The sequence below is a fragment of the Poecilia formosa genome, unplaced genomic scaffold, assembly GCF_000485575.1.
Source record: "Poecilia formosa unplaced genomic scaffold, Poecilia_formosa-5.1.2 Scaffold222, whole genome shotgun sequence".
Classification (NCBI taxonomy): Eukaryota; Metazoa; Chordata; class Actinopteri; order Cyprinodontiformes; family Poeciliidae; genus Poecilia; species Poecilia formosa.
Genome location: NW_006800161.1, coordinates 470,102 through 485,182, shown reverse-complemented (window position 1 = coordinate 485,182; position 15,081 = coordinate 470,102). Strand labels below are relative to the sequence as shown.

Below are 15,081 nucleotides of genomic sequence, written 5' to 3'. Positions count from 1 at the left end.
ATAGATAGATAGATAGATAGATAGATAGATAGATAGATAGATAGATAGATAGATAGATGTCTACCTTCTGTCATTTGTGGCCATGCTAACTGGGGTTAGACCCGAGGTTCCCATGTGTCTGGAGGTTATAATTGAAAATGCCACACCATGTTGAAAAGTGCTGCCTAGGGTCTGTGACTACCAACATGGCCATCCTGCGGAAGGTGAATGGGAAACGGGGGATCAGTTTTCGCCATTCGGGCGGACGCGCAGTGTCGTTTAGAATTCATGGTAGGCTTTGTTGTGGTGAACCAGCTGTAGCATAACAGAGAGAAAGGGGGAGGATATGAGCAGCGCCTACACAAGCATGATTGACAGTGCTAATGCCCTCCTCCTGGTTCTGATTGGTTGTTTCTCTGGGAGGAGGACCATAGTGGGGAAAGCAGAGGAGCTCAATTTTTTTCCCATAGATTATCTGTTTTATAATATACTGTCACACCATGCTGATAAATTTAACAAATATGTAAAAATAAAAATAACATATTTTTTGTACAAGTTACATACTGTAGTCACAACAAAAAGTAAAGTTATTAGACACACACACACACACACACACACACACACACATGCACACACACACACACACACACACACACACACACACACACACACACACAGTAGACTTGTTTTTCAACAGGAAGAAATTAAATAACTCCATCCCTGCTTAACAGATACAGCTTCAGCATCATCAAGCTCACAGAAACTTCTAATGTCTAGATGAAACATCTATGGCTTTGACCAAAGCGTAAGTTTGTATCTTTTCTACAGAGCATTTCCAGTTGATTTAATAACATCCAATGACATATATCCTCCCCTCTTGTCTGTGGGATATGTCTTTGTAGTCCATTTATCCAAAAATTACACAGAAAAGCTTAAAGAAGGGCAAAAAATCCTGAAGGGAAAACTCAAAGCAGCAATCAACAAACTGGAGAGAAAAAACATTTAAGCACACCCCAGACGTGTGTTTAACCCAGATGATTAAATGATGCAGCCCTAAAACTAAAGTTCATGCTTTTTAATGTGAGGCTGGGGACTAGTAGTTTATCTATTGCATTTATCCTTTTTGACTGGGTGGATAAAGTTGCAGTTTTCCTGTCATTTCACTGAGTATCTCTTAAGATTTTGTATATGTATTAATCAATTTTGTTTTGTAACCAGGTTGCTATGTACTGCAGACTTCTGCCCAGGTCCCCCTTGAAAATGAGATCTAGATCTCAATGGGGTTTACCTGGTTAAATAAAGGAATAAAAAAAAAAAAAAAGATTTTACAAGTTTACATGGACTAATATCTAAATTAGTGTTGATTTATGACTAGCTTAATCTTGAAAAGAACAACTGACAGCACACCAGTGCTGTGCTAAAACTTTTTAATTGTTTTCATTTTTAAGTTTACATGTGACTGATGAGAATTAGATGTTAACAGAGAAGCAATTTGACTTCCTACTTCCAGTGAAGGCCTCGTTATTCCAGGTTGAAACTGATAGTAGATCAATACGAAGAGGTGGAATTTCTTTTACTGTACGATGGGAGTAACATAATCCTATTATGTTACTCCAATATGAGCTGATCTTTTGAGTTCGATATTTTCAAACCTAAAATATTGAGGTTTGAAAATGTACTCCGGTCAAAGTGCCTCTGAACGGACACCTCAAACACACAAATCTAGACTCTCACGCCCATAAGAGTGGATTGTTTTTCATACATTGTCTCCATTTAGTAACATGAATCGTAGGGAGGAGGACTAGTCTGGGCAGGCAGGCCTACAAGACATGCCAGATGTCTTAAAAACTTCCACAAAGCACAAAGATTACAGTCATCTGCTGTTATGTCTAAGATGGGAGTGAGTTAACGTCAAACCGAAAGTCAAAGGGCTCTCCTACATGCAAACTAGACGCTAAAACCCCAGAAGATTACTATGAGATTATCCAGCATTCAAATCACATTTTAATGACTATATAGGCTTGTTAAATGTTTGGCAAATTAGATGCAGAAGTCAATTCAAATCAATTTAAAGACAAAACGAGGAAGAAGATGTTTATTTGTTAATAGATTTTATGAATGCTAAACTGAGAAATTCATTTAAAAAATGTACATCATTGCTAGTTGGAACCAGAAGCTGTCTGACTCTGCATACCCTTAAAGACAAATCTATAAAATTAACAGAAATCATAGGCGTCATGAACACAATATGCAAACAATTATAAAAGGGTTCTTACCCTAAAAAGCTGATTTTATTATTTTTTATTTTTTGCATTATGTCATGTTGCTGCAGTTTCATTGGGAATTTATGATATATTAAATGCAATAAAACATGGCTTCTACATTTATTTGAAATGTAGTTTCCATTTGCATAAACTTCTCTTTACTTGAATACCAAAATAAAATAAAAATAAATAAAATCTGTACACCAGATGCCACCTGATTGAGTAAATAGAATCCATCCATCCATTTTATAATAAACTAATAATAAACATAACATAACATAAAGCTAATAACTAATAATAAACAAACGCTGGGAGCACAGAGAAAAGTGAACACATCATAGAGAGAGAGAAAAAATAGTGATAATATCAGATATCAAGTATCAGAATATGTAATATCAGATATCTGATATCACATATTCTTTATGATTTCCCCCCCCCCCTTTTACCTTTACGCAACAACAAAGTTTTATTGTGCTCCACACTTTACACATGTAACCAGATGACTGAGTTCTTTAGCTGGGTCATGATGTGAAGAACCATAACAAACTCAGCTGACAATGAAAATAGATCAGAGCTGCTCTCTGTTTGAGAACAGACGGCCGTGGGCACATATTGAGTTTTTAGGCTCCTGTCGTGTCCTGACACAGGGTGTCTAAACTCAGAAACGAGAGGCAGGGGTAGCAGAAATAACAGCTTATGATAAATTACAAACATTAAAACAAAAAAAAATAAAATAAAATTGGTTCTTTTTTTTTAAGTGCAGCTCCAATTTTGAATAAGAACTGAAAAGTAAAAAATGTACATGACTGTTTTTATCTTTATGTAAGGGTTAGTTTAGATTGTGTACAGTTAGTATTTAAAATTGCTAAATGCTCATTTTCAACGTCGCCCTACTCCGCTACTTCCTCTGAACAATCCAGAACTGGACTGATTAAAAGACAGCAACACCGCCATCTAGTGGCTTCAGTGAAACCGAAGCTGTACACACACTAAAACAATACCAAACCTAGCCTGTAAAAGACAGTTTTTCGTAGTAGAATATTTTTTCTCACACTTGACAACTTGATGTTTTCAATTTAATTAAAATTGAATAAAAATATGAAATAAAGTAAACTCGTTCAGAAATTACCAAAGGAGGTATTACAGGTTGCTAAAAGGTGATGAAGACGTTTCCACTGGACCGCTGTCCCTGAAGTAAACCCGGCCGCTTCACATAATCAAGACTACGAGGAAGAGTACAGCAATTCAATTGACTTAAGTTACACAAAGTTTCAGTTTAATTTCAATGACCTAACTTTAAATATCTGGCCATAAAAAGAATAGAAATTGTGTAAACACAGTTTAATATCACAACTTCTTAACAAAGGCTAAAGGCAATTTTTGGCAGATTTTGCGAGTTCCCAGTTAGAAAATACAAAAGGTGGAGTTTTCCTTATTTCAACTTATTCAGGATGGCTGAATTAAAGAAATGGTGCAAAGAGGAGCAAACCAAATTACTTGACAACCAATTGAAGTATTTTAAATTGCTCAGTTGTTTTTAGCATGAACATAACCCTTTTCATAGCCTATTTTTAAAGTATTTTGTTCAGTTGGATTGCCAGTTGAGCAATGAGAGTTTCATCTAATTCCTGCACTATACTTGACATTTATCATCAAAATTATGATCCCATTCTTGCCGTAGTATGGATCAGTGGGTAAAGTAGTCGTCCTGCAATCGGCAGGTTGATTCCAGCTCCCTCCCATCGTGTCAATGTGCCCCTTGAAAAGACACTGAAATCCAAGTTCTGCATACATCCCGTTTACTCTCACTGATTGATTGCTTTGCCAAAATAAGGAAGAATAAAGCTCTTGTTCACCTTTTCTCGTGGACAGAAGATCACATAAAAACAACATTACGTCAGCCTGAAATCACGTCTGTCTTTAAAACAGACTTAAAATTGTCTCTTTTAAAGAATCAGTAGCACCGTCTTGCCTGCTGGGGGCAGCATTACATTTTCCGACCTGCTGCGGTGCCATCAACCAAAGAGAAGCTCTCAGTGGTTTCCTCACGCTGTGTGCTGGTGGTAGCGGCTGGCTAAACATTGCTAAGTACAGTGTGAAACATGGCCGCTTCAAAGCCAGTCGAGCCCCAGTCTGGGAGCGGGTTACCCCGCTGGCAGCTGGCGCTACTTGTCGGAGCTCCCATTGTGCTCGGAGTCGGAGCGGTTTACTTTTGGAACCGAAACAAAACCAAGGAACCGAAAGGGACCGGGGAGCGGAAGACTCCTGAAGGCAGCGCCAGCCCCGTTCAGGGACAAGACGGCGCTACTCGAAGCAACCGTGAGGAGGAGAACATGGTACTGTAGCCCAGAGAGGAATCTTGTCGTCTCTGGGCGACTGTCCTCACTTTGACACAGTTAATACTGCTGCTGGCTCAACCAGTCGTCATTGTGTTCAAGTCCGGTCAAGGACACCTGACGACAGAGCCCCTGTCAGTGACAGCAGGAAGGCAAGGCCGACAGCTAGTGGCTCGGTGCGGTGGATTAACCTGCGCTAACTAGCTGTCTGCCAAGCTAACCTTGTCTGTGCAGCTAGGTTAACTACTGTGACTGACGTATTAAACCAGTTACATCTAAAGCATCCATTGGTGATGAAATGTTCTTTATTGCCTCCTATATATTAAACCCACATAATGGAAAGTAACAAAAACATATCCCATGTTTAATCTTAGCTGTTTAATGTTGCACGAGTTCCATGCTAGCTGGCTAACGCCGGGGTCAGAAAGTCAAGGTGGGCGGGAACGGCTGTCAAGAGTAGCTTCGCATTCATGGAGTTAAAAGCGGAGCCTATCATGTCATACAGGACGGAGTGAGCTAGCTGGACAGTCTCATTTTCTCATTCAGTAACTCTACAGTGAAACCCAGACAACCTTTTAATGTAGAGGGACACCTGTCCCAGTAGGCGTGTGTGTGATCCCACGTGTTGTATAAGGGTGTGAGGAAATGTATATTTTCTATTCAGATTGTGTGCAGATTCGTCCTGTTTATCACAATTATAGTCAGTTTTATTGAAATGTGAACTGTTTTTGCAGCATGGTTGTCTGTAACGTGTTTCTTCGTGTTGCTCACATATTGCCTGCCTTCTGTTTTGCTTGACTTTTTGAGTATAAAATAGTCTGCAGTCCAACCACACAATGCACACATCATTCAAACAGTTTCATTACTTTCACTTTTTATTCCACAGAACAGACTGTAGCTCATGCTTACATTCAAACAACAAGTAAATACAGACTTGGACATTTTTAGAGTAGAAATAAAGATGATGGAAAGCAAAAAATCCCAAAGAATTAATCAATTGACTTTCAGTTCCTGCTACTTTAAGAGATCTTTGATTTATAATGCCCGTTTTTCTAAACAATAATATTTCCATTTGAAAAACTGCAATAGAGTCCATCTTTTCATAGTTGTTAAAACCTTTTTGAGATGATTGTCCCCACTTTCGGAGGCACTTCTAGGTCGAATGAAGACTGTGTTCAACTGAAAACTACTAGTTCAGCTTGGGGATGAAAGGTCCCTCCATTGTCTTTTACCAGTTAAACGTTTAACCGAAATTCACAGAGTGAGACGAAACCAAGACAGAGGCTCTTATTAGAAAGGTTTGAAACAGGTCAGCTCATTTGAAGTTTTCACACTATGGACAGAATAAAATCTCGACAGACCCAGACTGCCAACATTATTCATGTGAACTGATTCACTATGTTGGCTTTCCTGTAGTGTAAGGAGACAGCTGGATAATGTAGCTGTAGTCCAGTAAATTTGACATGCTTTTAAAAAGTTAAATAGGCTGAGAACTACTTTCCATTTATTTATGTAGGATAACAAGAGAAAATGTCTTCAGAAGTAAAATGTAGCCTTTGTGCTACGGAAAGACGGTCGACCCTTTTCATACAAGGGGAAACTCAGGTTTTTGAGAAAATGGCCACTTATCAGTTGATCGTTAGTTGATCGATGAGATCAATCTACTTTAGATTAACTCATTTATCGATAACTTGCATCCCTAGTCTTTATAACTGAAAAATAGTTCAGCATCAGGCGTCATGTATTATCAAGGATTTAGTTAATGTTAAAAACCCAAGAACTGGCAGTGAAGTTTGGATTGATGCTTTTTCAGCTTGAACTATTTTGTTCCCATGGGAACGTCAACAAAAGCTCCGTTTAGGTTTTAGGATGTGGGATAATGCAATCCTTGTGGGCCTTTTGGCGGCACACTTTCCCTAATAAATTGAATCGTTTTTATGAAGTGGCCGGTTTGGCAATGGCTGAATTTTATTACACTAGAAGCTTTTGTGAGACTGACTGTGTGCAGTCATAGATTTTTGACCAAAAAGCATCTGATACTTCTTTTTCAAATAATTTGTTAATCACTTTTGTAAAATGCTACAAAATAAAGTTTGAAGCCCATCGTAGCCTTTCTGAGTATAGCTCTCTCTAATACTTGGAAAATGACACATTACTATTAAATATTTAGTTGTTTTCAGCAGAGATGACTCTCTCATTAATAAATAAACACCATTCTTTATGTGCCAAAGTATTTTGTTTTAAATTGCCCTGGAAAAAAAAGTTCAATATGTAACAATTCATGCATCACTTACTTTTCAAATCAGACTCCTCATGTTTTTGTTTAGTTTTTTTTCCTCTCGTTTAACTCTCGTTTACTTTGCCCATCTTTTCCTTTAGAGCCCTCTGGACCGAGCCCAAGCAGCAAAGAATAAGGGCAACAAATATTTTAAGGCTGGCAAGTACGACAAGGCGATCCAGTGCTACACTGAGGCCATTGCTCTCTGCCCCAAAGAGCACAAGTCGGATTTGTCCACGTTCTACCAGAACAGAGCAGCGGCATACGAACAGCAGGTTGGCATCTTGATGGCGGCCATTTTGCTTTAACCCAAAACAACATGGTGGAGAATGGTCTTCTACAGACCCCAGGGGTTGTGATCTGTTATGTTCACGACCCTCTCCATCACGTTTGACTCTGCTTACTGGAGTTTGGACGCGTTAAACGAGGTTACCCTGTCGTTTCAGCTGAAGTGGACAGAAGTGGTCCAGGATTGCTCCCAGGCCGTGGAGCTGAACCCGCGATACATCAAGGCTCTGTTCAGGAGGGCCAAAGCTCTGGAGAGACTGGACAACAAGAGGGAGTGCCTAGAAGGTGAGCTTGTTGTTGTGTCTTAGATTAGATGTCCTTCAACCGTTTTCTGTAAATGTTTGACTCTTGCTGACTCTTTCCCTCTCAGACGTCACAGCTGTGTGTATTCTCGAGGCCTTCCAGAACCAGCAGAGCATGTTGCTCGCCGACAAGGTGCTCAAACAGCTGGGGAAAGAAAAGGCCAAAGAAAAATACAAGGTATTGGTTTAGTTTGAGTCATCTATGAAAGTTGTGTTTTTTTAAAATGTATTTATTTAAGGCATGTCCCAGTCACAACATTTTAAAATAATAGACATCTGAATTCTTTACTGGTGTGCTGCAGGGGTCTCCAGCTGAGGTCCTTGAAGGTGCTTGAATTTAAATTAAGTATTTTCAAGGTTTGGAAAGTGCTTGATATTTAGACTGCACAGTTTTGCATTAAAGTACAAGCTAATGCTTGATTTAAAAGCCTAAATTTGGAAAATGTTATTTCCAATTGAAACCAGATTATTTCATACGCCTAATAAAAAAATTTATTTTTTCTCTCATGGTCTGAAGCAAAACTGAACTTTGTTTTACATAAGTTAGAATAACCTAAATTATTTCTGTTTAAATACCAGAATACCAGAATTTCTGTTTAAATACTAGAGAGTGAGATCTGTCTTTAAAAACATGAGGCTGAATCTGCAGAAACAAAAATAAACAGGTTGACTCGGGTATCTTATTGTATTTTATTTTTCTCTCTGCAGAATCGTGAGCCGATGATGCCTTCCCCTCAGTTCATTAAGTCCTATTTTAGCTCGTTCACTGATGACATCATCTCCCAGCCGCAGCAGAAGGGTGAGAAGAAAGACGAAGATAAAGATAAGGAGGGGGAAGCGGCCGAAATCTCTGAGAGGTCAGTTTGATTTATAAAGTCTCTGTTTTTTGGGTTGTTTTTTTACTAACCTCAGAGGATGTTGTTACAAAAGATCTTGCTGAAATGTTCCAAAGAAATAATTGATTGACAGGATTTAAAAAGCTTGAGTCGTCTTAATGAAAAAAGGAATTAAACTGAGACCAAACAGGGCTTCTCTCATTGCTTTACTAAACCATTCTGGTAGGATTTCTTTGTTCCATAATCTGCTGCTTTTCTTGAGAACTTTGAGTACAAATTGACAAAACTACAGACCTCATAATGGAAATCAAAGAGAAATGCATCTGCACACTTTAAGCCTTTAATGTAAACCTGCACAAACAGTCCTGCTTTAAACGTGGCTCACTGTTACGTTAAGTTATTAAAATACAAGGCTCTTGTTATTTTATGCAAGTATCTTTTTAACCAGGTTTGGCTTGAAAATAGTGTTTTAACATTCAGATAAAAATAGTTGCAAAGCTTACTGTAGGAATTGAAGTTTAGCGAACCTTGGTTAAAATAAAACAGAACTCAACTCAAAAAAAAGCACCTATTTGGCTATCTTAAAGTTAATTTTCTTAGGTGTCAAGTAAGTAAAATATATTTGTTAAAGTAGAAGATATGGTTATTTTTCATGACTTTGTTTAAAATTTAAATGTAGAAGGCCCTTCAAGTTTTCTGGAACCTTCACCACAAAAAAAGCCATTTTCATCCCCATTCCAGATAAATAAATAAAAAAATAGAGCCATAAGTGTTACAAGGCCTTTTTAAAAAAAGACAACTTTGAGTTGTTGACAAATATTTATAAAAAATATTTTTGAAAGATACACTATTTTATTTATATCTTCAGGCTTCAAAATAAAGAAAAACATAAAATAGAGAATGGATTTATTTTCTTCCATGGGATGCTGATATTTGTGAAAAATCATGTTGTTTTCAATCTAATGACCAAAAATAAATAAAATGTAAAAAATACTTTTTTTCCTTTTAGTGTCATTTTGTTGTGAAAATTCACTGAAATTATTCACCGATAAAATTAAAAGCTGCATTTTTTTTTTATATCTACCTTTTAAAAGCACTAGTTGGTTCTATAAAGTTTTTAAGAGCCATTCTGAAAGATCCAAAGGGCTCCAGTATGCAAATGAGTTGATTGGATGGCAACATGTTAATTAAACTGCAGCTTTATTTAGATTTTGTTTGTCATCCATTGTTGTCCAGCTCTGGCTACTTGAAGGCCAAGCAGTACATGGACGAGGAGAACTATGACAAAATCATCAGCGAATGCACCAAGGAGATCGAGTCGGGGGGCCGCTACACAGCAGAGGCCCTGCTGCTGAGGGCCACCTTCTACCTGCTGATCGGAAACGCTACGGCCGCCCAGCCTGACTTGGACCAGGTCATCAACATGCAGGAGGCTAATGTGAAGGTACACACTGACAAATATCTTTCAGTCAGAAACGTTTAGCAGCAACAAATACTCAAATACTCAGTGTGCATGTTGATGAAGCTAAATGTTGGAACCTGCCGTTCATCGCTCCTGCAGCTACGAGCGAACGCTTTGATAAAGCGTGGAAGCATGTACATGCAGCAGCAGCAGCCTCTGCAGTCTACACAAGACTTCAACATGGCCGCCGATATCGACTCCCGCAACCCAGACGTGTATCACCACAGGGGTCAGGTAGGAAGGAGTCGAGTCGTCATCTCCCCACCCCTCCAATTTACTGTTTAGTTTATCATGTAAACAGTGGTCTGTTGAGTAAAACATAAGATCACATCACTGATTAGAGTTTGATAACATTACTCTTAATAGAACTCCAAATATATTAGTTTATTTTTATATTTTTATGACATGTTGCCAATTTAGAGTACAGTTCTCAAAAAGTGTTATTAATTACTTTCCCTTTGAATTAATAGTTTAAGACTTTGAGGTTGGATATACGCACCAATAAAAACAGTCTTTATACTCCCTGAACCTCCTTTCAATTTTTGTCAACTCCAAACCTGAAAAAAATTAATTTGGATTTTGGTAGACCAACGCAACGTGAGCACATTTGTGAGGTTTATAGAACCATTTGCCTTCAGAAGTCAGTTAGGAAATATATATATGTAAAAAAAAAAAAAGTACTTAATTAATCCTTTTTTTCTTCCCTTTAATGGGTGATGGGTGAAAAAAAGGGCTATTTCAAGCAATAAGGATCCTCTGAGTTACTGTAGAAGGAAGTGCATGATATAAGCTCTGCAAAACTAAATCAAATCAGCTTCACTTTCTACTGCTTTGCCTTCAATCTACAAAAGGTGTTTAATGTGCTGTTATCATGAAATGTGAGGATGTGATTTTGTAGTTTCTTCGACATTTTGCTAACAAGACCTGCGTCTTTCCTCTCAGCTGAAGATCCTGCTGGACCAGGTGGACGAAGCAGTGGGAGACTTTGACGAGTGCATCCGCCTCAGGCCCGATTCTGCTCTGGCTCAGGCTCAAAAGTGCTTCGCCCTTGTGAGTAATCGCCGAAAATGAACCCAGGAGCATCTTTAACCCGATGCCGTTTTTACTTATTTAAACATATATTTTGGATTTTCTTTTTTTTGTTGTTGTTTCTACTGTATTTTAATGCTGTTTGTGAATTTTTGTGTTCCTCAGTACAGACAGGCTTATACTGGAAACAACCCATCGCAGGTACAGACAGCCATGGACGGCTTTGAGGATGTGATCCGAAGGTTTCCAAAATGTGCTGAGGGCTACGCTCTTTATGCTCAGGTAGGATTGTTTTATTCTTTTGGGAGCTAACTTAAGAAAAGTAGTCTAGCAATCATAATCTAGTGAAACTGATCAAATTAAATCCTATTTTGAAAAAATGCTATGATTAAAAAGGTTTTCCTGCAACTTGACCATGTCTAGACTTGTCACAATAATAAACTTTTCTGGATGAAAAATTATCCCAGTAATTATTGCGATAAACTATAATATTGATAATGGCATAATAATGCAGGTTTGGTTATTGGTCTGTCAAAGACCAATAGCTGTCTTTGAGCCATTTATACTGGAAGTGGAAGATATTTTAAATATCCAAAATAAAACGCAACAACCAAAAACAATAAAGAAAAAGGAAAAAAATAAACACAACCAAACCCATAAAATAGATTATAATGTCTGTGTAAAACAATTTTCCTTTCAAAACTATGAGTCATCAGAGTGGAAATTATCAAGTTCATTTTAATTTATCATGCGATTAATTGACTAATTGCAATGTCTCCCCTAGAAAACTTGCTAAGCCTGGTGGTTGGGCATTAGGTCAGTCAGTCATCCAGCAGCCCGTTGTGTTTTTGAGTTAAATGCTTCAAGTTGACAAGAAATTTGAAAATGTCACTTGATAATTATGTGTTATTGAAAGATTGAAGATTAACACCTGAACACCAATTATAAAGTCTTTAAAAATGCAAATATTTTAAAAAGACTTAGATTAATATGCGATGCTTAGCCTGGTGGGGGCACAAGTAAAGCCTGGTGGCCCGCCAGGCTTATAATACACTGAGGGAAAGCCTAAATAGTGACAGACTTAATGACTTTGTTCTTTTCAGGCTTTAACTGACCAGCAGCAGTTTGGAAAAGCTGATCAAATGTACGACAAGTGTATCGAACTGGAGCCAGACAATGCTACAACATATGTTCACAAAGGGTGGGCATGTTTTCATTATTTGGCATATTGGTAATAGATTTTTGAGATTCTTTTAGTAATTGTCAAATGTATGTACAGTTTGCTGCAGCTCCAGTGGAAACAAGACCTCGACTTGGGTCTGGAGCTCATTAGCAAGGCAATTGAGATCGACAACAAATGCGACTTTGCCTATGAAACTATGGGAACCATAGAAGTTCAAAGGTAAGTTTAAAACAAACAAACAAAAAACAAAAAAGTAGAATTGTACTTTAAACGTTTGCAATAACTGGAGCGTTTATCTTTTCAGGGGCAACCTGGACAAGGCGATAGAGATGTTCAACAAAGCCATTAACCTGGCCAAGTCAGAGATGGAGATGTCCCATTTGTACTCGTTATGCGACGCGGCGTACGCTCAGACTGAAGTGGCTCGGAAGTACGGCCTCAAACCCCCCACGCTGTAACGTCTCTGCCAATTCGTCGTCAAGTCTTTGCTGCAGAACCCAACTGTTTTACCGTTTCAAATAAAACCTGATTTGTGGGAAGAGAGAGAAAAAAAAAATACTGGCTGTTATAATGAAAAGAAGGAACCCTGAGTTTGTGCGTTTTTTCACATTTAAAAGGGTTTGTCGGGATAGGAAAAGAGGATTTCTATTTCTGTCTCCGCTAGTCTCGGTGTCGGGAGCGTGATTTGACCAGCGCAGTCCGTTGCCGACACCTAACTCAGCCCAATGTAATAGTGAAATATTTTCATTAGTCAGTGTCGAGGTGGGAAAAAACGCACACAAATGTCCATGTACAGCTGTTCTAAGTAATACACAGAAATGTGCTGTTTTGTTGAACCAATTACTGACTTTATGGCTTTTGTAACATTTACGTCTGCAGAAAATACTGTGAGTTCTATGAGGTTCTAAAGGACTGTTCACTTGGCAATTCATCCTGATCCGAAGGGTTTTTCTCAGCTGCTTCCGTTTTGCAACATAGACCTTCAGTTCTGAATGCGAGATAATTATAGTCAGTTGTGAAATGTCTGTATTTGCAATGCTGGAATCGATCCCATTGGTACTGGGCCTAAAAGAAGTCTATTTAGTCTTTTTTTAATAATAGGTTTGCCTGTTTATTCTTATTTTTAAATATATAATCTTTGTGCAGCATGCTCACTTTATGAATGTCAATGCAATGCTCAAGCTGTCTTGAACACTAGAAAAAAAAGCTTAAAATCTACGTGGTTTGGGCAAAACCCCTCTGATCAGACAAACTTAGCCATCTGTGTGTTTGTGTTTTTTTTTTTATTTTATTTTTAAATTGCCTCTAGTCTCCGGAGATATCATCTGGAATGTGTTTTTCTTTTTCTAGCTCATTACTGAACAGAGATTAATCTTTTTTATTATGGTTATTTGTCCATTTCTGATTAATTCCAACAGTTTTTCCAAGTTCGTAAGACATTGCTTTGCTACTTTTCCTGCCCTCTCATTTTCTAAAAGTATTGTCACAACGCTGACCTTATGGGTCCCATTTAGGCTGCCTACCTGGAGTCCAGACGGCGTCTGGATCTAAGAGACTGCTTCCCAGCATGACATTTTTTTTATTATAGTAGTCAACTGTTGAATCTGACATGCAGAGCGTTCTCAGTTTTTACCGAGCCGACTGGGACCTCTTCTACTTCTGAACGCCTCTCAAAGCAGAACGGCAGAGTTTTAACACATTGATTATACTAAAGAATCAGAACCGCTGCTGTGTGTGTGGTGACTCCCCAGTGTCAAAAACAAGATTTAACCTTTTTTTTTTTTTTGATGTAACCTAAGTTATGGCTGTTTGATAGAAAAACTTCAACAATGTTCATGGTGACCAAAGTGGAATGAGTCCTAATAAAGTCATAATTCTTGGAATGAAGTTTACCTCTAAAAGGTTTCTTTGTTTACACTGACCTCTGTTGTTTTTGTAGTTCTTTGAAACTTTTCTAGCATAATTCAAAGTTTGTTTTGGGACAAATTAAGATTTTTTTTGTTACTTGGAATTAAGATGCAAATTGAGTTTGGTGTCATGTTAGCACAGTGGTTTTTTTTTGTTTCGTTTTTTTTTATTTTTTATATTGGTCACCTATTCCTATTTTGACTTGGTAACATTGTTTTGTCCCTTGCACTGTCTTGTTGCCCAAATCTAAAAGTGGTTTCAGTGGTCAGACTAGCATATCTAGTGGTGGTGGTGTCCCAAAAGAATATTTGGGACACCACTGACTTGGAGATATGTAAACGTCCACAACACGAGACGGATATTGACTTCTTAAACAGAAGTCAAGAAACCTGGAAGTTTCTTTTACACAGCAAATAAAAATAGTTTTATTTGTATTCATTGTGTGTTTAAACTTTGGCACTCAGAACACTGCAACCAGTTATCAGGTGAGGAAGCGGCAGACTGCAGAGTTAACCTAAGCAGATACACGGACAAATGTAAAAAACTAATACATAAACTGATATTTGCTTAGTAATTAGTTGGTCTAACTTCTCAGGTGCTTGTGTTACTTTCTAAACAGCAAAAGTTTGTCTTTTTTTTAGCTTTTTTTTTTTTTAGTTCAAAACTGAAGATTTATCTTCAATAGTATAAACATGTCTCATATTATGGAAGTTTACATATCTCCAAGTCAGTGGTGTCCAAAATATTTTTTTTGTTGCCAAATATTGGTGGTCCTATTTAAAAGAGACAGCAAACGGCATGATTAAAGAATGAATATGTGATGTTGTTCCTCATATGTTCCATTTTAACATTTCAATGTCAGTAAAAAAAATTGTGCCATCAACAAAAAAAGTTTCCATCTGTATCTGTGGCGGGACGGGGGCGTCTTACAATACCTTTGATTTGCAGTATTACCGTTGAATTTCTGAATTTATTTGCCGTTTTAGAATTGCAGCCTAGGCCTCACAAAATCAGCCCGACGGCCACAAATGGGCCACGAGCCGTATCTTGAACAACCCTCAAATCATTCAGTACTGCTGCGCTTGTCCCGTTATAGCAAACCAAACAACAAAAAAGAGGTGTAGCCTATATTGTATCCAAAAACAACAGAGATAACCACGTTCCTTTTGCCACTATGGAGTTAAAGTTGTTGATAATGTGAGTATCCGGTTTTTAC

The 15,081-nt window shown here is 37.9% G+C and overlaps 1 protein-coding gene across 1 annotated transcript; it reads left to right on the top strand.

Moving 5' to 3' along the window:
- Window positions 1–4,251: 4,251 nt before the first annotated feature.
- On the top strand, window positions 4,252–13,844 carry tomm70a (translocase of outer mitochondrial membrane 70 homolog A (S. cerevisiae)). The gene is made up of 12 exons (XM_007568450.1): window positions 4,252–4,579; window positions 6,959–7,132; window positions 7,304–7,430; window positions 7,516–7,625; window positions 8,156–8,304; window positions 9,520–9,727; window positions 9,845–9,979; window positions 10,688–10,795; window positions 10,940–11,056; window positions 11,878–11,975; window positions 12,054–12,176; window positions 12,262–13,844. The coding sequence occupies exons 1-12, from the start codon at window positions 4,346–4,348 to the stop codon at window positions 12,413–12,415; spliced, it is 1,737 nt and encodes a 578-aa protein (XP_007568512.1). The 5' UTR covers window positions 4,252–4,345; the 3' UTR covers window positions 12,416–13,844.
- Window positions 13,845–15,081: the final 1,237 nt, after the last annotated feature.